Source organism: Calidris pugnax, unplaced genomic scaffold, assembly GCF_001431845.1.
Source record: "Calidris pugnax isolate Ruff unplaced genomic scaffold, ASM143184v1 scaffold70, whole genome shotgun sequence".
Classification (NCBI taxonomy): Eukaryota; Metazoa; Chordata; class Aves; order Charadriiformes; family Scolopacidae; genus Calidris; species Calidris pugnax.
The window spans coordinates 6,217,259-6,244,562 of record NW_015090862.1 but is presented as its reverse complement, the minus strand read 5'-3'; the positions used below and the strand labels follow the sequence as shown (position 1 = coordinate 6,244,562).

Sequence of the window (27,304 nt, the reverse complement as noted above, 5' to 3'; positions counted from 1 at the left end):
TCGGGGTGGGGGTGGGGGTGGGAGTGTGAATCGGAGTGCTGTTGTTATGGATCGAATGGTAGAAGTGCGTGCTGCTTGGATGAGATGACACGGGAGTCCCTTGAGCTGCGGTCTGACTCTGAAGTGCCATTCCTAGACAACCGCCGTAAGGATGAGAATTATTCATGGACATTTGCTCCTCCATGAGCACCAGCTCCTCCACAATGCTGTCCTGGGTCAGGTCATCATCAAATGAAAAGAAATTTTCGTTTGACTGAGGGACTGTATGTTCAAACTCTTTCAGCTCAGACTGCAGAGGTAACTGATTTGAAGACTGTGCTTGTATTTGACCCAAGGAGGAATCCTGGATCTGACTCTGGAGCTGCTGGTTGTAGGCGTCCTGCTGTATGCCATCACAGTGCACCGGCTCCCACGCCGATTCCTGGAGGTCGCTAGAGCCAGAGTGCCCTGCAATCGCCATAACACTGATATCTTCCTGCTGTTCACAATTCACAGATGCAAAGTCAGAGGTTTTGGTGATATGGTGCCATGTATTTGGGTTAAAGCTGCCATCAGATTTTGAATCATTTTCTATAATAAACATGTTTCCTTCCAATTTTACTTTTATCTCTGGAGATGATGCTGATGCAAGCTGCTGTCCTAAAGTAGAATCACTGGTATCTAAATCGGTGCTCAAAGAAAGATCTGTTGCTAAGTTTGCTGCAGCTGTAGAAGGTACCGATATCTTCACAGGTACCTTGCTGGGAACTTGAGCAAGTGTTGCTGTATTGTCACTGTTAGCTAACAATCCAACCTTTGGAGACTTCTTAACATTGTTTGCTTTTTGACCCTCCACAGCACTACCACCCGAAAGCTGCTCCACCAGTGGTTTCTTTACAGGTGGTACCTGGGAATCCTGAAGTGTAGAAGGTTGTCGCTTTCTTGGACTTTTAGTGCATGTTTTGTCTTTAATTGTAGACTCACCAGTAGGAGGTGAACCAATGCTGGTGCTGGACAAGTTCTGACTGGCAACTGTGAGCTTCAGAGTGCTCTGATTATTGTCTGCTGAAGAAACTGGTGTGATCTCACTAGACTGTATTTTATATTTGGTCCCTGCTTCTTCAGCTCCCTGATCACAGCCCTTAACTGGTTTTGCCTCCATGACATCATCAGCTGAAACCTTCAAGGTTGCAACCTCAAAATTAATTAGTTGAGCGGGAGGCAGGTCAGGGGTTGCCTTTATGGATTTAGACACATCAGAGCTCTCTTGGCCCTGTACTGAGTTCTCATCCAGCAATGCTTCTGGTTCCATTTTGATCTTGACTGCAGACGCAGCTACAACAGTGCTGGGCTTGGATCCTGGAGACTGAAGCGACACAACAGATCCGTTTTTGATCTGTGGACCAGTCCTCCCTTCTTCCACTGCTCCTGCACTACTGCTAGCTGAAGATGTCTGTTTGACGGGCACGCTGCTGCTGCTTGGGGTGAGAGATATTGCTGTCATTTTTACCACGTTTAAGGAATTCACATGTGGAGCTGGCACAACAGTCTTGATTGGGCTACTGGTGAAGAGCACCGTCGTGGGAGAGCGGATGGTGAGAGCACTGGTATTTGCTGGCTTCGGTAAGATCTGCGGGTAGCGATGCCGGGCAGAGCGGTCACCAACTGGGCTGGCGGGAACGTTCTGGGGAGTCTTTGGTGACTGCTTGACTGATTGCATGTGCTGAGTGACCACCTGAACGTTGAGTGGGAGGACCTTGCTATCAGATGATCCCATGGGACTTGGAGACGTCACCAACTGCCTGGTCCTTGGCACCTGTAGAGAGAGAAAGAGAGAAGGTGTGCCAATGAAGCAAGAAAGTCCCCAAAGCCCACAGACCAGCTCATCCCCAAGCATTTCAAAGGTGAAGGACAACACAAACACAGCTCCATACACCAAAGCTAGTTAATGTTAGTTTGAAACAAAACAAGCTCTTCAATTATATACAAGACATTTTCTACTTGTGTGCGGAAGGACTGGTAGACAGATACGTGCCCTCAATTTTTAAGGCATGAGGCACTGGCCTACACAGTAGTCTGCTCTTCTGCTAATGAAAGGGCCATTCTCATAGAATCCTTCACCACATGGGACAAAAAGATAGACATACAGAGGTTAAAGAGGAGAGAATGTGTTCAAAACACTGCTCATTGTTAGGTTTCAAAAGCAAATTAAATACAAACCTAGTATCAGGCAGAAAAATTGGCTCAACTATTGAAATCGACAACACAGCTAACATCTTAAAAACAAATAACCTTCCCTCCTCTGCTGCCCAGTTTTGTATGGCTGAAAGAGCAAGATGTTCTATGCCACAGACATCCATGCAAAAATAAAATTGTTGCCATCACTAAATGCACCAGGCCAATGAAAGGCAATTCAGATTCTATATTAGGGGCTCAGCGACCCACACAACTGGTGTCACCTCTCTCATCTGGTTAAACCTCATCTCAAGGACAGTTATTCTCACATATAAGCTTAATTATTACAAGCTGAAATCCCACTGTCAAGGACTTCAAAGACAAATTTGGCCTGTGCTATGTGATCAGAATTCTGCTGCCTCAGTCTCGATCCCAAAACTCACGTGGTGTAACACAGTCATTGGTACAGGAAAGCATCAAGGGACCCGAGCCTTTGACTGGAAACCATTTTTCTATCCCGCTGACACCACTACTTAGTTACTGGCAATTCACAACCCTTTCATAAAGCGGTTTCTCTGTAGGATTGCTGGAGAACGTTACCGGTATTGGGCTGGGGACAGCTGCCACAACAATGCCAATAGGCGGAGGGGACAGGATTGCAGGACTTCCATTAGATATACTGGTCACACCGTTGGTTGCGGTGCCTTCCGTTTTCTTTGCTGGAGACTCTCCTGGCAAAGGAGACTGCAGTTTCTGTTCTTGCTGCTTCTTCTGGATCTTGCGCTGCAGCTGCTGCTTGGCATCAACAGGAGATGGCAGAGTTTTCACTTGTGGTTGAAAGGAATTACTTTCAGCAGTAGGTATAAAAGCTGAGGGCTGGGGGATCCCTTTTATTCCTGAATGCAAAAGAAGAATGAATTATAACCACACATACCCTGTCTGCTGTAGTGCCACTTCTGTCTGTAACCACAAAGAATACATGGATGGCACTTCCACAACCGCTCTGGGAACACCTCCTCCATGAGGTGCTCCCATCCACTTCATGCTCAAATCTGTTCAGTGTTTCAGTATATTTCCACATTTGTGGCAAAACCTTTATCTGTTAGACAAGCTGGGCATTAGCTACTCAAATACTGTGTACTGGCATCTTGTTTCTAGGAATTCCAAATTTGCAACTTTTCTGTCAGCAAAATCTAAAAACCAGTGCATTTCATTTAACTGACAGCAGAGGGCAGTGGGTATGTTTTAGATGTACCTTTAAAATTCTTCATCTATTGTGTTTTTGTTTTGTTATAAATGTCTAAGGCAGCTTTAAAATTTAAAAATTATCTAATGGCCAAGGCAATAAACATAATGCATCTAACACCAGAACAGATCACAACCTGTATATGATCGAGGATAACGGTGAAAGAAGGGCGAGAATGGTCCAGGGAAAAAAAGAAAGAAAATGTGGAAAATACCTATAGAAATTAGAATAGAAGAACATTTTTTCTGGAGACAATGCCTTTGCTGATCACAAGCAAGCAAGTGGTGCTTCCAGTTAGTCTCATCTGCACAGCTGGTACCAGTTTTCCTTACAAAATCACATCACATTTATGATCTTTTGTTTACCAACAGCCAGGAGGATTAGCGTGCTCTCTCGGTGACCAACTAACCCCGTTGAACTGCCCTTCTAAAAATGCTTTGCAGGTTTCACAGTTTTCAAAATAACTCCTAAATATAGATGAATTGACACCATTTTAGGGCAAGTATCTGGTTTTAGATACCCAGTACCTGCTTAGGAACTGTGGTCTGGGAGCCCACCCTCTCAGCAGCAGTCTGCGTGTACCATGAGAGCCTGAACACGCAACATTGCCTCCACTTTCACAATTCTTTCTTCACAGAGCAGCATAATACCCAAATGTATTGCAATTACTGGAAAACAAGTCATCTACGTGGGCTGAATACTGAAGGCAAGTAACATTTATCAGAAAAAAATCAACAAATTTTTCTTTTAAGGGTGAAAGTTTGCTTTTTCCTCCATTAATGCACAGAGATGCCGTAGTTCCTTGCAGTAAAGAGGAATGGCAATATTTTATTTGCCATTCTAGAAAGAACCTCTCCTGAAATTACTGTCCAAGCCACGGAGGCATGCACTGGAAATAGCTGCCCTTTTCCTTGGAGGAAACCATCTTCTGTTGACAGAAGTAAGAGAGAGAAGCTACACGAGAGCTGTACATACACCTAGCACTCCTTCTAGCAGCACCCCAAGCCGAACCAACACAGCAGTGGCAGGTAAAAAAGGAGCATAAGGGCAGCAAAACCTGCTACTGCCACCCATCAGTTCCAAGTTGCAATAAAGGAAAGACAGCTGGAAGGAGAACACATGATCCAGAAGGGGATCATCCCAACCTACAGCCCTGACCACCGGTTTGTATTTGAAATAGCCTGTCTCAAGTCAAGAGATTTGCATTGATCCAAACACATTTTGTTTGACAGACCTCGGAAGAACTTTCCAGAGGGAAGTCTTGGGGGCATGTTGTGCACCTGCACTTCCCTCCTCATCCTTCATTTTTTAATTGACTTCATCCACAGCCCCCCAAAAAAACCAAAACTTTAAATGATTAAGTGACTGATTTGAGCATGAAGAGGGAAACATGTAAGATGAAAGTAGACGCACAACCAACCACACTGAACATAAGCTTTCCCAGAGACTGAATAGAACAGGAATTCATCTGATGTAGCAAAATACAAAATAATTCTTCTCTTTACCTCAACCTTTAACGAAGATTTGAAATCAAATGCTGGAATCTCAGTCACATAACTGCCCCCAGAGAAGGCTCTCCTGTCCCTCTCAATGCCCCTCAACCCCTTATTTCTAATGTGATCAATAACAGCAGCAGCTCACATGCTCGTACTACCTGACACTGATCAAGTATCTCAGGAGAACTTGCATCTGACAGATCAGAAATGCCTGTAAGGAAATCTGCTCTTGAGAGAAAATTAAGGCAGACAATTGTTTCCAAATTAGGACAAGTTATCAGACGGAAACACAGCTACACCAGCAGTTTGTCTACAAACCAGCACTGTACTGGCACCAAACTCCTGATCTAGCAAAGTACATAAATTCAGCACAATTACTCCTATGCCCTGAAGTGCTTTAAAAGACCAGGGTCCTCATTGGAGGAACGGAAAAGTCACAAACTAAACCTGATACCACCGCTTATTTTCAGATCTCTTTACCCAGCCTACCAACAAGAAGAGTAATTTGCAGCAATGTGGACTAAAAATCATGTAAATGCATGTTCAACACTCAAACTCAGTGTTTGAAGTTTGCCCTGAAGAGAAATGCTTCCTCAAACCAAGATGATATTACTCTAAAAAAAAAGATCCCCTATTTCAACAATTCAGCATTAAGTTATCTCATTACCTGCTGGTGCCCCTGCCATTACTGTTAAAGCTGCCATCGACTTGGTACCGATATAGTGACTTTTTACAAGGAAACGAGCCAATTCCAAGACTGTATCAAAAGGCTGGCTCAGCACTTTCTGGGCCCATTCACAAACAAGCCGGCAGGCCGCAGAGACAACTTCCTCATCAGCACTTTGCAGCTGCCCAGACGGCTCTGCCCCATCCAACTAAAACAAACAAACAAAGGAGGAAAGGTTACTTTAATTATTAAGGGTCATTACGCATGAAAACAAAACCAGCGCAAATAATGATCAGAAACACACGAAAAATTGAGTAAGTACGTTCACAGCTTTTCATGAAATTGGGAGAATGAGATCAAAACATCAGTATCATTCAAAATAAATTGTCTTAACATTAATCTACTGGTTGTTTCCAAACACATTATATGGAGCTAGCATTTCTGGAAGAAAACTGCAGAGAGAATCCTCATATCTGGACCACCAAGAACTGATGCTCCCTGCTCAGCAGCCGCTTTTACCAAGAAACTGCTTCTTTCACGGGGGTTCCTCTTCCCTACCATTGATTTTTTTTAAAAAAAACAACCAACAACAAAACAGTAAAACCAAAACAGAATCAGAGTTAAAAAGATACAGTTTGTGGGTGGCAACACTGTGAAAGTCTGCTTCACCTCCTAAATTAGTTTTTTTAATAGCACTGCAATTTGTTCTGAACTTAACAGAAAAATATCAAAGAATGATTCAGAATACAAGTATTGTAAATAAAAAGCTTAAAAAACTACGCAGCTCTTCACTTTGTTTTTAAAACTTCAGAGAGAAAACCAACATAATAAATGCTAATTTGCAGAAATATTTATAAATAAGCAAGTATATATCATACCCCATCTCCAGTTTTATGAAAGTCGAGGTTGGGCAGTGTTGGCATATGCACAAAAGCCTTCTTCCTCAGTCCACTGTAGCAATATGTGAACAAGAATTAAGGTCTGAATCGTCTCTGCTTGTTGGCTGGGGGATGGAAGGGAAGGGCAGTAATTCCTCTGATACCCCTCAAGCTTTATAAGCAAACTCAGTAACAGATCCAAGAATTACTGTGATTGCCATGGTCTCACAGTCAGCCAGAGTCAACAGCATATGCACGGCTGCACTCTCGGGCAGGTCATTGGGCTTCTCCATCTACACAGAGGAGCAAGTGATGCTGGGTGTGATGAATTTCATTTGATGACTTAGAAGAACCAATAAATCATGCCAAGTCTTTTAATTACCTACTCAATGTTTAAATCATTAACGTAAATCTGGACTAAATTCCCTTTCCAAATCAGGCCTAAAACGAGATGGAGAATGCATTTCCAAAAGTTAATCACTACTAAATCACTATTAAAAAACGTGTTCCCAAATTTAGGTTTTACTTCATTATAAGTTGTTCTTTTTGGCCTCTTTTTGCTAAATTTTCTGACATTTCCTTTTCCTAAGGGACTTCTACAAACTGGAGAAGTTTCCAATGACATGATAAAGTGACCGGTGAGGACATTTCTTCCTAAGATTTCACACCATTTTTGTAGCTCTCTCCCCATCCCTGATAACTCTTCTGTAAAAACAAGGATACATATACCCAGATTTGTTCTTACATTGATCTCATCAGATCCGTACACAAAAATATACTCCCTCCACTGCTCTTATTCACTTGAAACAAGTCTAAAAATCAAATCGCCCTTTTTTCCTCTCCACAGATTACTTTGGGAGTTCACATACAGCGTCTCTTCTCTGTGACACACAAACCCTTGTCAGGATCACTGATTTTTCACATTCTGTAAATATGTCTGTATTTCTCTTTCCTAGACCATGAAGTTTGCATTTGCTTTCATTAACCTGGATGGAGCATAATTACAGTAAAATAAATGTAAGGAGGTTAGGTATTAAACTAAGTGTGAGATAAGGTCACATTTTAATAATTCTGAATTAGAAATTCAGGGAACGGAACTGAAAGAGATCCCCTGGGTCAAGCTACAATTACATTATAAGATTTCTTCCTTAAAACTTCTCTAGCTGTATTCAGAACATCACTACTAAGTTTCAGGCTCCACTGCCAAATAATCCAACACTGTATTTTATGAAACAATTTTTACAGGGGAGGTTTTTTCCCCTCTATGGAAGACAAAAAATTCTGGGCTGCCCATTAGCGTTTCGTTCTCTCTGCAGGCACATGCTTCAAGTGAAGCCTTGGCAAAGGCCAGTATTAGGGTGCATCCATACCATTGCTGCTAGTTCTTTTGACTGGTTTTTAATTCGAACCTACAAGCACTTTGATGCCTTTTGGCCTTTTAATGCTCTCCCTCCCTTGCTCACTGCAGCAGCTGAGCCTACCCAGCACCTCAGAAGAGAGCAAGAGTCGACCCTGGGGGATGCAGCAGGTATTATATCACTTCATGATAGTTTGTAAGGATTCTCAGGGGAAGGTGTAACTGTCAACTTGAAAAAGACAAAATTCTTGCTGATAAAAAAAACCTATTTACTTTGAAAATCACTAACTGTTTCTGTTTTTTCATGGAACAACTCAATGTACTAAAGACTAGACAAACTGCAGCTCAGTCTCAGAAAAGCCTGAGAAAAAATCACATCCTTCTAGCCTTTAGAACTGATTATTGCATTTCTTCCCTAGCAGAGCTTCTTGCCTCCTACAATGAAGCAGCAGAAACACCAGTGGTTTGCCATCTTTGGCTTTACAACTGATTTTTAAATTACTGGTGTGCGCAAGTATAAAATAAAACCAATAAATGTTCTTCTGTTATTTCTGAGCTGCACTACCAATAGAATATTAGTTACTGCACATCTATGGTAAGTTCCTTTATTCCAATATCTCCCTTTGCACTAAATGATAAAGCTGCTTTGATTCCTTGCTGCTGTGACAACTAAGCGTCAGAATCCAAATTGAAGTACTTGTTTCCAAAGTTGTATCTTACAACCTAACACTACCACAATTAATTATTTCTACAGAAAGTTGGGAAAGTGTCTGTATTTTTTATTTAACGTTACTTCTACATTTAGCTGGTAGTTAAGCCATAATGACAGATGTTCTCCAGGCATGTGCAGAAAAATCCAGCAAAGGATATTTTGATTTGCCTCTTGTGCCTAGACGACGGGCCTTCATATTCGGAAAGACATTTTTCATGATCTTTCCAAAGTCAGCAGCACTTAATGGGTGGTAGCCAAGATTGTCACAATAGCTCCTGCAAAAGAGAGAAAGAAAGCGTGAATGGAATCAAAGTTTATACCAGAGGCCAGCCTGCATGCTAGACTCCATCAAAGGTTTTCAAAAGAAAACATTTATACCCATCCATATTTAGAACCACATTTAACATTAATGAAGCTATCCACAACGAATTGAATGCATTAAAAATGTATAAACAGAGCTATTAATACCATAGTTTTTGCCTTGTTCTCTACTGAGTTCAAAGACAAGTCATGCGGAGACATAACAAGTAGTGGCATTATCTAGAGCACAGTTAAGATTTACTCCACAACTTAGTTTGAAGCATATGGTTCAATTCACTTATTTGAGGACATAATAAAAGCAGAGATGTTGTTCTAGCCAGAAGTATAGCTCAAGTGTGGTGAGGCCTGAAGTCCTGCAGGAATATTCAAAAAGCAGTACGAAAGAGATTTCTCAGCATCTAGAGAAAGATTCTGCCTACACAATCTCCATTTAAGAGAGTTTAACAGAACTTAATTTAATGAAATGTGTCTTCCCAGAGAACCAGCTTCATCTTTATAGGTGCAACATAAACATGTACTGAGGACCCAGCCCTCTCACCGCTGTACCACTACTGAACTACGACAGCTGCTTAATTACAGACATCCTTATATTCATTAACAGCCCTAAATTAACAGAGATTTCAACTGTCTCTGCAAATGCAGATCTTTGTGCAACCCAATGATACAGGGGAATAAAGCAATGGAAGGTTAATTATTTTGCTAAGTTTACTTACTCCAGTAATATGGGGAGTGTTATCTGTCTTCAGTTCTCAAAAACAGCAGAAGGAATTTTGTTTCAACATCTATTCAGATGTCTCAACATCTGAGATATTTAAAAAATATCTCCTTGAGGCGGAGAACAAGAATCGTTGATTTTGCTGCAAAATGTGAACGTTCTGGAAAATCAGAAAGGTGTGAAAGCAGAGGAGAAAACCAGGAAGTGCTCTGGAAGGTTTAGCTACGCAGCAAGTGCTTGAGGCTTCACAAAGACATGAGTGCCACATTGCCTTTTGTTCAGAAGCCCAGATGTTAATGTGCTGAGGCCCAAAACATACCGTTAAAATATTCTCATTCAGATTTCCTACAGTCACAGAGTCAGCACCAGACAGCAATGACCTCCTTTCCCGTGAGAAGCCCTACCAGCAGAACACGCAAACACCCCGCCTCTGAAAAGAAGAGGTGACTGCGTGGACATCAGCAGGACAGCAATACCCTCCTGCACCACGTTGCCTGCTACTCTATTCAGGTACAAACGAATCTCTGCTCATAAAGGAAGAAAGACAGAAAAAGCAGCACTCCTGAAACAGTTGTTTAATTCCCAGCATCACCCAGTAAAACCAGTAACAATTAGCAATGGCACTTGCATCCAAGTAGGCCAGTCAAAACGTCTTCTCTGAAAACTGTAGATCTACAGAAAGCAGTATGTATTTCTTGAGCTACTTCCACTGCATTGATTTGCTCTGTAAAAATACCAGTTATTACAGAGCAGTATCTGCTGCTTTTGCCTTGGCTGTATGTAGGTGTCCTCCACTTGGAAAGCACCACCACAAAGGCAATGATTTCGACAATGATAAATAGCAAGACATGCTATTTGGTTCTGATGTTTCCCTGCAGAGCTCGTGTGTGCCCTCTTCCCCCAGCCACAGGGCCATGCTGGCCAAACCAGGAGATGTGGCCTACAACCTGGGATACAGTCAGCCATTAGTCTAGTTTCTGCATGGAACAAGAAGAAGGTTTTTATCCAATTTATATACCAACATACTTCATTTCAATGCCTGTCAGTCACAGAATTCAGATTCTGGACATCACCCTGTGAAATTAATACAAAGGAATGCTTTCTGCTGTCTCGCTGCACCCTCTTAGGAATCAGACATTGCTTTACATGTAACAGACAGATCTCTATGCACCTTTTTTTCTCTTGTATCTTGTCAGGTTCCAATGGATTTTAACTTTACTTTGAAAATTCCTAAAAGGTGGGTTTGTCCCTTACTGATGCTGATTACAGGACTTTAAGTCTGAATTTCTCTGCCACAGTCAGCAGCATCTTTGACTGAAACTCATCAACATCAGCACAACAAAATACAAAAACCCAACAGGATTAGGGGGCCTAACAATTAATCAACTTAAAAGTTAAAATTATTCCCTCTCTAGGAGAAAATAAATAAATAGAACAGGGGAAAAAAATCAGTTCCTCAAGTCTAGCACATCTGTTTCAAGACAATTACTTGCTAGCAGCAAAACACACAGTTACATGGTCCTCTCGTATCCATACTGGCAGCTCCTGCAAGCTTGTGATTTCTGAGCTATTATTATTATCGTGTAATTTCAGTTTTCAGACAGATCATCCCATGTGGCCCCTCCTCCTCCTGGCTCAGCTGAGAACCCTCCATGTCCATCTGTGGTCTCTCATTGACTTGACAACACATACCAGGAGTCTCTTCCCTGAAGCCCTTCTCTCTGCTACTTGCACTCTTGGCACGCCGCTGAGCCCAGGAGCTGTTCTGCTTGTTTGAAGGGTGGGTGGGAGACAGATGGGGGGAGGGAAGGTCTACGCTGAGACAGCAATGACTACGGACACGCGGTCGCTTATGTTCCTTTGTGCAGAGATCCCCCACATGAGAAGCAGAAAAGGTCTTTTTTGGGGGGAGGGTAAGAGCTTCAAATTAAACATACTCAAGTCATAAAATATACTGGGAGTGCACCTGAATTAAACTACAGATAAGATGAACCAAAAAGCCAATGGAGAGAGCCAGGCTCTGCAGCTCAGCTTACATACCTTTCTGGGCAGAAAAACCATTGTGAGTAGCAAATGACAAAGAACCTATTGCATGAAATGAAACAGAGACCTTGGCTTATCCAATCCAGCAAAACCCCCTGTCTCTAAAAATGAGTTAAAGTGAAGAACCTTAGGAGGAGGTAGGCTCTCAGTAGGCTGATGAACAATGCCGGCACAGAAATGAGTCTTAAAAATCAAGTAGGATGGAAACCAGATGTCTGAAAACTGTTAGAGAAATGAAATTAAACGTCAGACTCCCAAAAGCAGCAGCAGAGGTGGGAAACAACTGCTTTAGACAAGTTTGATTGGCTTTTAAAAGGAATATGGAGGTAGTTGCTTATGACAGAGGACTGGACTTTAAAACACAATAGGTCCCATCTTGTTCCAATCAGGGAGCTTTATATAAAAACACTAGTTAAGTGCCTTTAAACAAGATTAGTCTGTATCTTCTGTTTTTTATTTGTTTAACAGACATGGTATTCCTATACCTAGTACCCACTTCTGTGGTAGCTTCTGAATGTTCTTCTTCTAACTTGTTGGTTAACATTCTTAACACTTTGTGCACATAATCTATGTGTCAGGTGGCATCAAGGTGTTCCAGCAACCAGTAAAGCTATGATTAATGATTTACAGACTGAAGGAAAGAGATACAGAATGAATCAAAGACCTCCTACTCCATAGTAAGCATATTCAAGTGAATCTTCAGGGCACCAAACTTAAAACATGAATGACTTTCTTTGCTTGCATCACTGCAGTAGAAGCAAGATAAGAGGACCCAAGTGTTTACTGAAGGCTCAACAACTCATTTTGTGGGCAAATAGGGATTTTGTCTGCATAAGTACTGCAGGACTGCACTTAACTCAAAATCCTCTCTATACTCAGCTAAGCCTACACCTAGCTGCCTCAGAAGGGCATTTACTAATGGGGAGAAGACACCCAAATAAAACTGACTTACAAGAAAACACTGAAAGGATTTGATGGCAAGAAGCATCCATTCTCTGCAGGTTCAGTAACACGTCAGGCAGCTCCCTATGAGTTCCTGTATTATTTTCCAAGCTGTATTCCCCCACAGCTCCCAGAGGATGCTGTCAGAAGAACTATGTGTGCCCAGCAGAAGCACAGCTTCTTGCAGCCCGATCTATTCGGTCAGTGCAAGCGGCATCACAGCACCAATAAGAAAGCTGAACTAGCTCTCATCTGCCTCCTCTCGGAAATTCAGCTGCAAGCCCTCAATCCTGCCATGTGCTACTGCTTTATATTATGATGCCTTTTTCATTTATTTTATCCTTTCCAAAAGGGAGATGAATCCACTCACTTTTATCTGGTTTGAGACGTGAACTCACAATTAAATGGAAAAGTAAGAAAACAGAAGGAAGAGTCACTATATTGAATAATCTCAGAGAAAGGAGGCTACTGAAACGTGGAGGAGCTGGAAACACCATCAACACTTGCTAAGGGTGGACTTGTGTGGAGTGCGAGCTTCTGTCTTTCCCTTTTCACAGGAAAGAAACAAACACAAAAACCCATGAAAGGTGACACAGAAGCTGACTAGTTCTGCAAGATTTATTTTGACCAAAATTTACAGAAGGAATTGAGATGCTGGTATGATGCAGCACTCTCTGAAGCCTTGTAACTTTGATTTATACATGCAGAGTGCATAAGCTCGCTCACTGTGAGCTCATGCAACATCTATCTTTGCACATTGAGGAGGGAAATGCTAACTTGTTAATATAACAGAAGTGAGTTTTGAGAGGTCTTAACACCCTTAGGTAAAGAAAAATGACTTATCAAAACTAACTTTCTTGTCTATTTATATGCCTGTTCCCCACCTCCCACTCCAAGACTACTTCTCCTTTAGTGTGCAAGAATAACTCATGAAAACATTCAAAGAAACTGAATGTTTTAAAAACAGAACAGATGCTTTCAAAGGAGAACAGATTCCAAACATTTGATATTTTCCTGAATATTTGCTTACCACCCTTATTTTGTTAGGAAAAAAAAATACAATACACAAATACTTGATGCAGCTACATACAAAAGCCATCCAAATTTCACACTCCACAATCTGTAGATGATGATTTTTCCGGGCATCTGCAGCTTGGCACAGCATGGAAGCCAAGCAGATTTGTTGCTGAAGCAGGCCATAAATTATTTAATAAGAAATATATTTAAGAATAACGCTTCCATCTCTCTCCCGCACAGCAGCTGCCGCTGTTGCTGTGTCTGCGCGAGCGGCTGCTGCGCGGGGATTGGCCACCCCGGCCCGTCTGTGCCATTGGCTGTGCTGCCAGGCTGCGTCACCGCTCCACTCCGTGGCGAGGTTTCAGAAATAGGTGTGTGCATGTTTATCAACCCCAGGCAAGCGAACGCCATCACGTTTCAGCTCAGAGTAAAAAAAACTTGACCAGAGAGAGTTAATTAAAAGGAGGTATTCGCAGAAGGCAACCCTGCAATAACAATTACTAAGGGCCGAATCCTGTAGGCACTTAGGAGGTGAAGAGATTCAGCTCACTGCAAATTACTGTAATCGTTCAGATTATGGAAATATTCATACTAGATCATAAATCTATTATTCATCTTCAGGCAACTGGGCTGAGGATGATTTCCCCCCCGTCGCCCCATGGGGAATGTTCTGTAAATGAATTCAAATCCAACTTCCGTCAGACAGCTCCCTCTCCCTTGCTTCTAATCGCTTTCTCGTTACATGGTAGCTTTGAGACTTGACAACACAGTGGCCTTGGTTACTGGTTTCATACATATTCAGATATATTGTGCCTCTGTAGAAGTCAGATTTGCTGCAGGAAGGTCCCATATTTATGCATTATTCTGGAAAGAAAGGTGTGATAGACCAGATCTTATGTACAAAATAGCTGCATGTCCAGCTATTCGAACCCTCATCCTTGTTAAGGCAGTCATATAGGTATGTATATACAAGCAGCTAAAACGTACTGTAAGGTAGTAACTGGTGCTTTTTACTTGTGCTGCTCTCTCTACAAAACAAAAACAATATTCATACAGATAGTTACTTGTTAAGAAATACTTGTACCCTTCCTTCAGCATCTGTAATGCACAATCTAAATGACACAGTCTTATCTTCAGTGGCAGAAATAATGAATACAGTTTGCCTCACTGTAGGTAGTACGTTCTCAGGCACAGCAGTACATATGCCCTGGTTCTGCTTTATGCACCTGTACATGCACATCAGGGGAGAAACTGTAGAGCCAGTGTCTCCAAACTACCTACGCTCTCTAAAGCCGTGTGTATGGGTCCAGTTTTGGAAGCACTCACTTGTACTCATCATAAACCTCCTGCTTGGGAAGGGATGTCTCAGGATGCTCTTCCAGGGTGTTCCGTATCCATGAGAAGGCGTGCATCTGCTGGGCACGGCTGGACGACATGGAGATCTGATCGCTAGTGAAAGAAGAAGCAGTGCTGATGAAGACTTTGCTCCATAGCTCCTCCTCAGTTACAAGACTTAACAACTGTCTGCGTACACAGGTGGAGAGACACCAGAGACAACGAGGGCCAGTACCTCAGACATTTAGCTACTCCTTGAGGTGTGGTCAGTAGTTACCTCCCTCTTTCATCCACAATTTAACAAAGAGACTCCACACTCCAGTTCTTGGCTGATACACAGCTGTGAGTAGACAGTGATGACTGTGAGCTCACCTATTTCCCTCTTAAATTTGCTGTTCCTTACTGACCACCTCGCAGCTTTTGCCCACTCAGTTTGCCAGCTGCCCTTTGGAAACATCCAACTTTCCCAGCAGATGCTCAGAGTGCTTTCTGTAGGCATCTGCCTGTCTGTAACCATCCTACTGGGAATAACCAACCTGCAGATCCCAAAATTAGTGTTCCTAGACCATTCTTTTGTGAAACAAGTATTACCAGAAATACCATTTAGGTCCTTCTTCCTCCCTCTTGGCAGCCCCCCCTCCACTCCCCTGATTTGTGTTGCTATATTATCACTTCCTACACAAAAAGTGAAGGAACGAAGGAGCAATCACACTTAGGCTGCAAAACACTTTCTCTGATGACTCTTGCATTTTAGGAGGTTTATATTTACAAGTTATCAATGCACCAAAGATTCCAAAGTTAAAAAAAAAAGCAACAGAACAATCTTCAGGAAAAGAAGAGTCAATGTTTAATAAAGGCTCCTCCTGCTACCAAACACGTCACGTGAATGGTTGCTCAGCAGACAAGTGCCACAGAAAGGAAGTTTTCAGTATTAGCTGCCCACGTTTACACACTCCCACACATACCTTTTGTCTCCATTGTTGGGACCCGAAGGCAGCTGAAGGTAGAGGTAGAGTTTCTCTAGGTCTGTAAACTTCTCAACTTCTTGCTAGATAACAAAGGTGTTTTGGTTAAAAAAAAAAAAAAAAGGTGAGGGGAGGCAGGGGAGAAAAAGCAAACAATAAGAGTTGAGTTTGACAGCTAAAAATTGCCATCTGACAGAGTACTCCTAAATAACATAATTTTAAACAAGACAATATTTACTTATGTGAAAGAATGTGACTGAGCACTCTGGGACTAGAAACGTGACTTTCTGTGTTATTTGCACACCATCACGCACTAGAAAGCACTGGTCACCATTACAAAATTCCCATGCAACAAAAGCAGAATCAGGAAAAATGTCAGTAAGAGATCACTTCTGTGACCAGACATGTAATATGAAAACTTCATCTTCTCAAAGCACATATGAAGTACCTCTGAGAAAACAACATCAAAAACCAACTATGCTGTAATAACACAGGATGTCAGACCTGATCCTGTGATCCCCTATATAGTAATAGTTAAGCATAAGATACGTACGTCAATGAAGACATTTTAAAAATCTATCTACATACATATGTATTTTTTTGTTTCCTTTGGAAATCAGAGTTATGGAACAAGTAGCAAAGACAAGCCATTCAGTTAACATGAATCTCAGTGATGCCGGACTCCTCCTCCACAGGATACCAGCTGAGCATCAGATATAAGAGAGGGTTTTACCTGCTGTATCCAAACAGTGATCACCACCTACAAACTAGCTTTTGGTCATCTGAAACCAGCTGCAGGGACTTTGAAGTCCTAGGAAGATTGGTTGTGGTAAAGTGCTCAGGCTTGCTCAGCAGCAGGGCAAGTAAAGCCATGCAGCAGGGAGCAAATGGGTTCTCCTTCAGGAAGACACTGCAGAAGCAAGGTATGAGGGGTGCACCATCAGCGCAGAGTGAAAGACTCATATGATCCCTTTTTAAGTCAGAATGTAGCTTCTGGATTACAGTTAATTCTCTTTTCCTTTATTGGTGCCTTACTGCCAATGTAACCTTTTCCAAAAGGAAGAGAAAAGAAGAGAGAGGGACCAACAGCTCCTGGCTGTTTAGGTCAGCAATGAGCAGCACAGAGAATGGGGAAGCTAAAAACCTAAACTTCACTTCAAACCTGGGCTCCCTACCCGCCCCCGTCATCTCCAGATCCACTTTGCTTCAGCTGGTACACAGTTAACAGCAGCACTAGAGAGAGGTGAGCTCCCACTTTCCCTCCACTGGGGACAACGCAGGGGTCCCTCCCTGACCCCGGACCCTGGGCAACAGGCCCAGAGGGACACGCCAGCCAGGGAATGGGCACTGGGGCTCGCTAAACCCCACCACAGAACTGCTCCACAGAACCGGGCCACCAGCAATGTGACAGGCGCCCTCAGAGCCAAGAGAAACACTTCCAGCAGCAGCCAGGTAACAGGCACTGGGTTTGTTGCTTTTATAAGCTGCAGCAAACCACAACATTTGGGTGTTGTTTTTTGTCCTCTGACAAACTTCTGCAGTTTGCTGACACCGATTTCTGTGTGGCTCTACAGCAGCTTACACAGCAGTGGTGCTCAGGCCACCAAATATCCAGAGAGGTATTTCTTAGTCGGTGCATTCTGTCAAATTCTCTGTTCTTCCTTTCCTGCATAAATCACAGTGTTTGGACTGGTGGGTTTTCCTTTATCAAACCCACTATTGAAAAGATGAACACTCTTCGAAGAGTTTACAGAAAATCTGGCATTTATTTATGAAAAGATAAAAATCTAACAACTGCAAGAAAATTTGCACTTGTTTATTAGATCTCCTGCTCTTCGAGGAAGTGAGCTGCTTTTTGTTTTGAAGGGCAAATGCCAAAGCAGCACACCAAAGGATGTGTTTCGGGTGAGATTACCTTGCATGGGAAGCGCTAATCCATGCGGAGAAAGCATCCCAGGCAAAACAAAAAACCCTCGATGACTCTGACACTGAGGTAGAAGACAACCTCTTAATTCCAAATCTAATGTGCCAGAGTGAATTACAAATGGTGGTATTTTAGAAGAAACATTAAACCTTTCATCAAAACCCACTAAAGTCATCTCAGTGCTCACTGCAGTTGGAGCAACTTCTGTGGGTTCCTGGCAGAAGGAAGGGGCTGCGTGGAAGGGCCTGAGCTATGGAGGCTCTGCAGGTCCCATCCATCAAACCCCCTAATTAAAAAAATAAAAATAAAAAAAACCCAAAACCTAACAAAACCCCTAAGTGATCTAAACGTACAGAAAAAGATTGACTGGAATGATGCTAGCAGAGCCTTTTCCAAAGGACGCAAGCGAGCCAGTGACTCTCATCAGCAAAACTGAGGATTATGGCTTTCTCACATCTTCAGCAGCAGCAGTTGGACGGTGATGTCCTCTCACTGTCTACACTCAAATCCTGCTCTGCACCTGGCCCCAGGCAGCACTTTCTGCACAACTCATCCAGCTTCCAGGGAAGGCTGCGGGGAAGCCCCGGGGAGGCAGGACCTCCTTGAAACAAGAGAGTTAGCACAGAGCCAGGAGTCACAGGCAGTTCACAGAGGTAATCCTACCTGGGTGATAATTAGATAAACCTAAGCTTATTAGATGAGACTGAATCTATTTAGAGAAAATCATCTTAAAACTAAGGAAGTGGCAGCCAAGGGATGGAGTGTGACAGTCAGTGCAAGCAGATGCAGGAAACATCATGTTTTGTTTAGTTTAAAGATTTGTTTAACGTTATGTTTTGTTTAGGCTGTTTGCAATAAAAACATTTCTAGAACTCTCAAAACTTGGTTACAACCTCTGTAAGAACAATTTCTTCTCACCTGACATCCACCAGTTCTCAGTGCCAAAGGTCTGACAATAACTCTGTTACTACAACTGTTCAGAATATCAAAAACTTTTGAATTTCTTAATGCAATCAGAAAAGAATTTGGTAAATTGGGGGAACATTTCAGCTGGGCTACTGACTAAGAGGAAGAAGATTCATTCATCCTGAGTTTTTCTGTGTGCTAAGGTGGAAGCATAAGGAAATGAATAAAAAGAAGAAAAAACACAAAATACACTATAAATTTTCTCTGCCACCATCCCCCAAATAGGTCAATAGTATGGGAAAAAAAATAGGTCAATAGAGTGGAAAAGAATTGCAGTATCAAAAGGAAGACTGCGATGCTGGCATCAACTTGGACATATTCCCCTTTGCGTAGCCTGTTAAAGCTTATGCTACAGTAGTTTTAAAACCCATACAGGATGTAAAAGGTCTGGGGAATCCTTTTCCGCTCCTTAAAATGACCTAAGTAAAAATTTTGCTTGAAGTTTCCTGATCTTGATTGACTGGTTCAAATCAGACGAAGATTGTCTAACTCTCCAAAGGCTATTTATAAACCATATTTCTTGAAGCTGCATTAGAAAAATACATGAAAATGCTAAACTGCTTGCAGGGCTGAGGGGTAAAGCCATCACAAAGCACCACCTCTGTTACTCCTGCTCTTCACACGTTATATTTATCTCCAGTAATTGGAACTGCATTAAATAAAGGAAGATCCATTTTCACATCCTGGCTTCAATTTAGCCAAAAATATATCAAGGACTCAAAATATTTGAGTGATTTTATATTCTGAGACAGAAAAAACTGAGGACAAAGAATTTGAAGCTTTAAGTCCCAGCTAAGCAAAGACTTTCAGTAAGAAAGTAGCAGAAATCTCCGATATTTTTGACAGTTACCAAATATAGTTCACTAAAGAAATGCACAAAATATGTAGCAAATAAATTAAACCAGAGACCCATTTATATTTGCATTATTAGTGGCCACATAGGTCTGCCCCAAATGAATCTGTCCTTTTGCTGCCTAAGACAGACAGAAAAACAGGACCTCTTATGAACAGAAGCAACTTTCTTTTTCATTCTAACAGGCATTTTGACTGAGGAAACAAACAGCTGTGTAATAAACCAGAATGGCCAAAATGTTGTGGATTTTTTTTTTTTTTAAATGAAAATAGCAGGTTTTAACATCTGGTTCCATTTCGAGAGACACTAGTTAACTAGACACCGAAACTTTTCGCAACACAAAGAGACAAAGATTACTTCAATATAGAATGTGGTTAAGGACTTAATCTACGTTATAGGAAACATGAGTTTATTCATGTTCCTGCTTGAACCAGAGAACCAAAAGACATTACTATGGGGAAACTCCAGGGAATGTGCTTTTTCTGAATTGTTTTAAACAAGAAAACATTTAGTCAGGCCAAACTTCAAATAAGACAAAGGAAGAATATACTAAGGAACAATTAGCAGAGTTACAACTTCTGTAATGAACACAGCAGAAAAGTGGCATTCAAATTTGAACAATTTTGTATTTCCACAGTGGAGGCAGAATTACAGGTTATTTCTGTCCTCGAGTTCTGGTGAAGAGGAGCTGAAGGCCGTGGGCACTGCTGCAAGCCTTTTGCAAGACTGCTATTTTAGAGAGCGTAGACTGATCTTACTATTTCTTTCCACATTTTGAGTATTTAAAGATAACTATACTCTAATCGAAGTAAAAAAGGCTATGCCAATGGCAATGTAGCTTGCACCTACTGGTGTGCTGGTTCTAAAACTTGTCATACTTCAGCAGAACAATCATCTATTATTTAACAACCAGGCTAAGAATAGCAAAGTAGTCAAGCAATCACCTCCCCACTCTGTGAACCGAGAAACAAGAAGCAGAGTTTAAATAATTTGCTCAAGGTCAGACGGTTTGATGAAAATATGATCAAGAGAGAAAACAGCTAATACTTGAAAGAGAACCTACTATTCTATAAAGCTACTAATAAATACATTTGATGTTCTTTATCTGAACAGAAGCAGAAATATATTTCAGGTGCCAAATATTCCAAACAAGCCCTAAAAACACATGGTAGATTTGTCCTGACTGTGTCCAAAAGCAGCTTCCAAAGCTTTGTGGAGCCTCTGCCCACCTCCTGTCAGGCCAAAGAGACAAGTGACAAGCCACCACCTTCTCTGCAGCAGGACCACGGCACGCTGCTCCAACAGACCTTGCACACTGCTGCTGCCCACACTGTAACTGCTCCAGCCCTCGGCACCTTCGCTTTTCACGGCCATCGATCCAGCACTCTCTCACCAGCACTGACCTCTTTTCAGAGGACCACACAAAGAAACCTTAACCTTCTTGCTGAGAGATTATATGGAGCATACCATTTAAAAAAACAGGTTCAAGAGTTCACTTAGTATGTGGCAACAAATAGAACAAGTGAAGTCATAAGAGAATCTACTGCTAGACATGTTTACTACAGTTAAAAAGATGTTATAATGAATTTTTAATGGCTGTTTACACCACAATTCTTGCTAATTATCTTTTTTGGATTGCACAGCATACAATGATTTTCTTATGATCTTCCAGAAACTGACATTATGTCAGAATGTAAGTGGTGCAGTATAACAAGTAAAAAGCAGATAACTTCAGTCTCTTATATGAGTGCCCTTATACTAGTTGTTTTCCATAGTCCTCAGCCGCTAGCTACCTCCCCAACAACCTCACCTCAGCTTCTTCTTCCTCTCTTTCTTGCTATCCAGTGTTGAACTAGGCAGTCTACGTGCCAAAGAGCATTTGTGTGCTGCCCTGCCTGGTCCTACCAAACACAAATGGCAACAAGCATAGTCAGATTTTTGTCTACTGGCATTTTTTCTTTAAAGGCTGCTAGCAAAATGATCAAGTTTAATTGCTTTAAGGTATTATCAGCACCTCCCAATATAGCTGAAAGCTAGTCCCAAATCTCCCCCTTAGTAAGAAGGGAGATGAGATACAGACATTGTCCCTTTGTGCTTCATGAGACCGATTAGAAGGCTCCACACAGGTTTCTATCCAAACCTAGCATGTGAGAACATGCATGTTAAGAGAAAGTTCTGACCTGCCCATAAGCTCTGCAGGCAGCTGGTACCCCCATCACAGAGCTGCTCTGACAAACCCATGGACATTCCACCAGGGAGGCAACCTGCTCGTCTACCTCCTGCAGGACACTACAAGGAAGCTCCAAATAATTTGTTTGGATCTATACAGGCATGGCCTTCTAGTTTAACATACTTATAGGTTCCGCCTTGCAGCTCACAGCTTTCCAAAAGCACATAAAAATGCAGAAACCATTTTGCCATAATTAAGTTTAATTCTTATTTCCTGAAACTATTCTGATCTTTCCTCTTTTTCAAACTACCTGAACAGTCTTACATCTACCTTAGCTAACCTAGAGTGGCCTTTTCAGTGTTGACAGGACTCCTTTGAACTCATCAGCAAGACAGACGAGGAGGCATCTGTAACAGAAAATTAGACCATCAGGTCACTGCTGCTCTGTTTCAAGTCAAGCCGTGGACACAGCTTTGCACCCAAGAGCACTAGTCAGAGAAATAGCCTGTCCATCCGATGGGCGAGACCTACACAAATGAACGGGCTCATACAAATTGTTAACCCCCACCTCAGTACCCTGGGCCTGCCAATCTGCCCAATTCAACGCAAGAACAGTCCTAGTGTAATTCCATTTTTTTAAAACAGATTTCCAAGAAGCAGATGATCAGTTAACCTCCTACTTACTTCCTCTCTAGTGCTACTTAGGAACACCCACCCCACTTCCCATTTTTCACCACAGGAAAATCTGGTGTTAAAGGAGTTTTACAAGTGCAATTTGCCCTTTTGCCACTGAAGACTCACACACAAAAAAATTAAGATCATAAGACACCTGCTTTGTGTTCACAAATGTCAATGATGAGTAAAGTGAACAAAAGTGACATTTTGCATTGCTGTTTTAGTTGGATGCATCCAAGAAATTTTAAACATAGGCAAAATTAGGTCCAAAGTTTGTTTGCGATACGACAATACAGCTTACTTTAAATCTCTTACCACAATAAATTAAGACAACATTTTAAGGAAAGAGAATTGAGTGCCATCTGAATTAGCCTTGGAAAATGTGACTTTAAGGAGTATTCTTATTTAGCTCAGCCATACAGCTGAACAGATTCTGTTTGATAGTATCCAGATGGTTGTCTGTGTCATCTTTCTATCTTACCCACTGGTACTTCTGGATGAAATGCCGAAGGTAAAAAGTCAGAATAAGCAGTCCCTTCCAGTCTTAAGATTTATGAACTCAGACTCTGATTTAAAGAAACTCACAACCTGCTCACTATTAAAAACAAACAAATAAAACCCCTTTCTGAGTTAGTGCTAGATATTTGCTTCCCAGAAATAATCTCTTATCACTGTCTAGATCTTGTTATTTTAACGCACAAAGGAAGACGACGTTTATGCATTTCAAGGCCTTTCCTTCTTCAAAAAATGATATTGTCTCTCTGTTGAAATCGTACAGCAGAGCTAACAGGACTTCCAGTGTTGCACATTTCTGGGAAGGTACCTGAGATGGTGTGCAAGTTTCGAGGTTAGCAAGCTTTTGAAAAAAACAAACCAAAAATCTGATAATTATGATGCCCACAAGATTTTCACAGACCAGGACATTAGTCTGCCAGGTTTTGGGCAAACATGCAGTTCAATCTAGTTCCTTCTTTAAAACATAGTACTGGACATGAAATAACTCTTTCAAGGAAACAACAACAAAAGCAATAACCATTGTCAATAAAGGCTTAAAGAGCAATGGAACTTGAAGGCACAATTAGCTTCTTGCATACTCTGATCCGTACAACACAATCTTGCATTTACTAAAATCACACTTACAAAAGCATTAAGTCACCTTTCTGTGCTGTATCTGTAATGCCAGCTCTAGGAGTGGCAATCACAGCCACTTGCTGATGGCAAAGGGAGGTCAATACTTCCACAGAAAACAAACACCAAAGCCACATCATGTATTTTTTTGGCAATAGGAACTAATTTTGATCACATCTAGTGGTAGTAGCTTAAAGCACTGCTACGGAAAGTCCTCATAATAGCTGTCAGTCTCCAGAGCCATCTATTTTGGTCTTACAGTTTATTAAATATTAAAAAGCATTCTGGAGTTGTACTTACCAAAATGCAGTCCACCTTAGATTGTACAGTTTTGCTAGACGTGAGGGAAGAAAGAGAGAATAGAAATCTTGAATTAATCCAAACAGCAATGACAAAAATATTACATATTAGAACTGCTATTACTGTACTACAGGCTTAATCTCCTGCTGTGAAATATCCTGCTAGTCTATGGAACAACATTCATCCAGCAATTTTTTTTGTACAAAGTCAACCCAAATTTAACTGTTTGTTAGAATTCTTCTGTTTTGCTCTTGTATAAAAGATCTTTATTTTTTTTTAAATGAAATGTCATAGCAACTGGGAGCTATTATCCCAAGTTACAAGCAGCCGGGATGGATGTCACTACTTTTATTGTAAGCTCTTCCACAATTCAGATGCATTTTACTTGTTCATCTGTAAACACAATTAACACCCCCTTCTCCCTGCGCTTCAGTAAATCCCACCACTTCAAGGCATCTATTTCTAGCTTTCCAAAGAGCTGCTACAAAGCAGACAATTGGTATCCCACTGGCAACTTCGGAGGTTTCCATGTTAGTCTCACTGCCTCCCAGTTGGTTTATTAAGACGACACTGGGTGGGGACTGAATTAAAGTATACCCTAAATGACATCAGTACACGTGCCAAGGAGTGCAAATGGTACAGAACTTATTATACTTCACATAAACACACCCATAAGCAGCTTTTGTGTTTCTTAAGGGTGCTGTATTCCACGTGCTTGGTTTGATTGCATTAGTTGAAGGCATTTTATCATTGGTCTGAAGAGGAGCAGGAGCTTTAACATGCAAACAACAATAGTCCAGTGGACACCTACTGAACAAGCACTGAACAACTGTTTTCAGAGTTCAGAGAGCAATTATTTTCCTGCTGTGATAAAATATAGTTCAATCTCCCGTTAACACAACAAAAACATCTAATTTCCAGTTATTTTACTTTTGTACAGGTGCTACCACATACAAAGAAAGACCAAGTAAGGTATCTGATGTATACACTAAAATCGTAAGTAGCAAACAAGCAAAACAAATGGCTCTAGTGTTTGGTGGTGATAAGAAACAGCTACTGAACCAGCATCTACCATTGTATCAGATGCAGAAAGAGGCAGGAGCTCGGTTGTCCTGCTTGTTACAACACCTCATTTTGAAACCAGACGGTCTAAAATCTGCAGGGACTGCTAATATTGATGCCCCTTCCCATACAAGAACTGCATGTGCTACAGTGACAGAACACAACAGAATATTTCAACAGGAAGAATATATAAGTCCACTGAAGTGGGCTTCAGGTGACTTTGTGTAGAAGACAATCAGATGGGCAGATGCTCAGGAACACCAAGGAGTGAGTAAAGCAGAGCTGTAGAGGATATGTGAGAACAAGGAATGCTAATGACAGTAAAATGGCAGCTTTCTTCTTGCCTTGGGGAAGATGCTCACATCTACTATAGCAAATGAAGAAGGAAACCCAAATATCATCTCACTCTTCAAAAACCACCGTCTCACAAGAAAATTCAAAGGACTCCAAGCATGGAAACCTCCTGTGAAGAGTTACCACTGTGTCTGACCCAAAGCTGACCAAGGTATGCTGACCAGAGTCACGCTGACACAGACGGCTGCTCCAGCAGCACATCTTTCACCCTGGACCCCACCTCGCTCCGCTGCCCCCTGCCCCTCGCAGAGTCTCACAATCCCAGTGCTGCTACAGATCCACAGCCTCTCCAACAAAGCAGTGCTTGTGGCAGCAGGCAACAGGGCTCAGGTACATGTGCCTGTTTTTGTACCTAAACCTCTTCTATGGTTTCACATGGTAGCTTAATGCAGAAAAGGAGCACGGAGGATAAGGGAATGTAGAGGACAAGCAGATCAAACTTAGCCCAAATGCAGCCTCTCCTCTACAGACTTCCAGACACTGGAACCACTACACTGTCCACCAGGCTTCTCAAGAGAACATGCTTCAGCCAGCACAGTTTCCCATACTGCTAGGTTTTGCCAAACTGCACATCAGCACGCCCATTTGCATTAATATTTTCTTCTTGCAAAGAGAAAGAGGCAAGTTGCCAGGAGGCAGCTGGGCAGGAGATCCCTAGAGCTGTCCTTTTACCTCCAACTATCACTCTGAGTCAATAAATGTAAACTCTCAACTTTAGTCCAGGCTATTCTACTTGTGACCTCTGCTCCTTCAGCACCCATACTCAGAGCTGTCCCTTCCCAACGTTTGGAGGCTGCTACCCACACGCTTTGCTACACATCTAGGAACTGCTGCAGGAGAGAGCGGGAACAATGGATGTTCTCATTAGTGAAAATAACCATTTGAATCTATTAGGGACTTGAGTCCATTGGAAAACTAAACATAGAAACTGCACCGTGACCAAGAGCCAGCGTTGCTCCTCCTGGAGAGCTGCTCCAGGGGGCTTGCTGGGACTTACCCCCAGCCAGAAGCACAGAGGACATCACTCTCCATTCCATAGCTCTTGATGCCAACAGCCTCCCTGAACTTAAACTAGTCCACTTACTTGATCTAAAGCTTAATTCAGGCTACTTCAAGCAGTTTCATCCAGGACAAGAAGGTACGTTTTCTGATTCTGGGGGTATCTGTCTCTTACAAGTGGTAAGAAAGGTGGTTGCTCTTACAGCTGCCTTGGATTCACCAGTCTATACCAGATACTGACCCACCACAAGAACCCGGGAGCATAAAACTATATCTCAAAACTTTGAAAAAATAATAAAAAAAACCAGTGACACTATATCACAACCAGTGATGAAACTTTTGCTCAGTGGATATCACTGGTGCAGACTGTTTAAAAGTCAAGGTACACTGAGTAACTAAGAGGGACGTAGTCCTGTTCTACTGTCTACAGCAATGCTCCTCAAATGCTGGAGGCTTGAACACCAACAGTCTGGATCACCCTGCCTGCATCTGAAGAACTACCATGACCCACTCAAAAACAAGAGCTCAGCTTCTACTATTCAGTAAAACAGCAGAGAAAAGGGGGTTTCTTAGCCCGTGGTTTAGAGAAGCACAGCAGGGTGGCTCCCTGCCATGAAGGAGACCCCCAGCCCTACATCTGCCCAGGGAACATGTTGGCTGCTCTGGGTCTGCAGCAGAAAGCCTTACTGGAAAACCTCCAGCCCATCTTAACAGCCTCAGCTCTTGACTTAACCTTTAGACCCAAGACCTTTGAAAGAATCTTGAAGGTAACTTTTCAAAGACTGCAGTAATTTAATCTCCTAAAGGCCGAAGCCACGTTGACAAACTCCTGAAAGTATCTTGGGGAGGGGGGAAATCAGACTAAAGCATTTCCTCAAACTGCTCTTCTATCTTATGCCAAAGTATGCATGTCTGTCTTCCCTGACCTATTTATGTATTTCTACTGAAAACAGCCCTGTTTTAGCAGCCCTGACTTGGCAAGGGCAGAATGAGGAGTGTGTTTTCTCCCCAGGTGTGCAGCTGGG

General features: G+C 42.0%; 1 protein-coding gene across 1 annotated transcript in view; it reads right to left on the bottom strand.

Annotated features, from left to right (window-relative positions):
- RFX7 (regulatory factor X7) overlaps nt 1-23,900 on the bottom strand; it is a 30,612-nt gene extending 6,712 nt beyond the window's left edge. The window contains exons 1-8 of the mRNA XM_014944645.1: nt 23,865-23,900; nt 15,849-15,931; nt 14,875-14,997; nt 8,669-8,785; nt 6,442-6,526; nt 5,564-5,771; nt 2,755-3,050; nt 1-1,795 (exon numbers count right to left, since the gene is read on the bottom strand). Coding sequence (XP_014800131.1) covers nt 1-1,795; nt 2,755-3,050; nt 5,564-5,771; nt 6,442-6,526; nt 8,669-8,785; nt 14,875-14,984 — 2,611 coding nt within the window. The 5' untranslated portion in view covers nt 14,985-14,997; nt 15,849-15,931; nt 23,865-23,900. The remainder of the gene's footprint in view (nt 1,796-2,754; nt 3,051-5,563; nt 5,772-6,441; nt 6,527-8,668; nt 8,786-14,874; nt 14,998-15,848; nt 15,932-23,864) is intronic.
- Nucleotides 23,901-27,304: the final 3,404 nt, after the last annotated feature.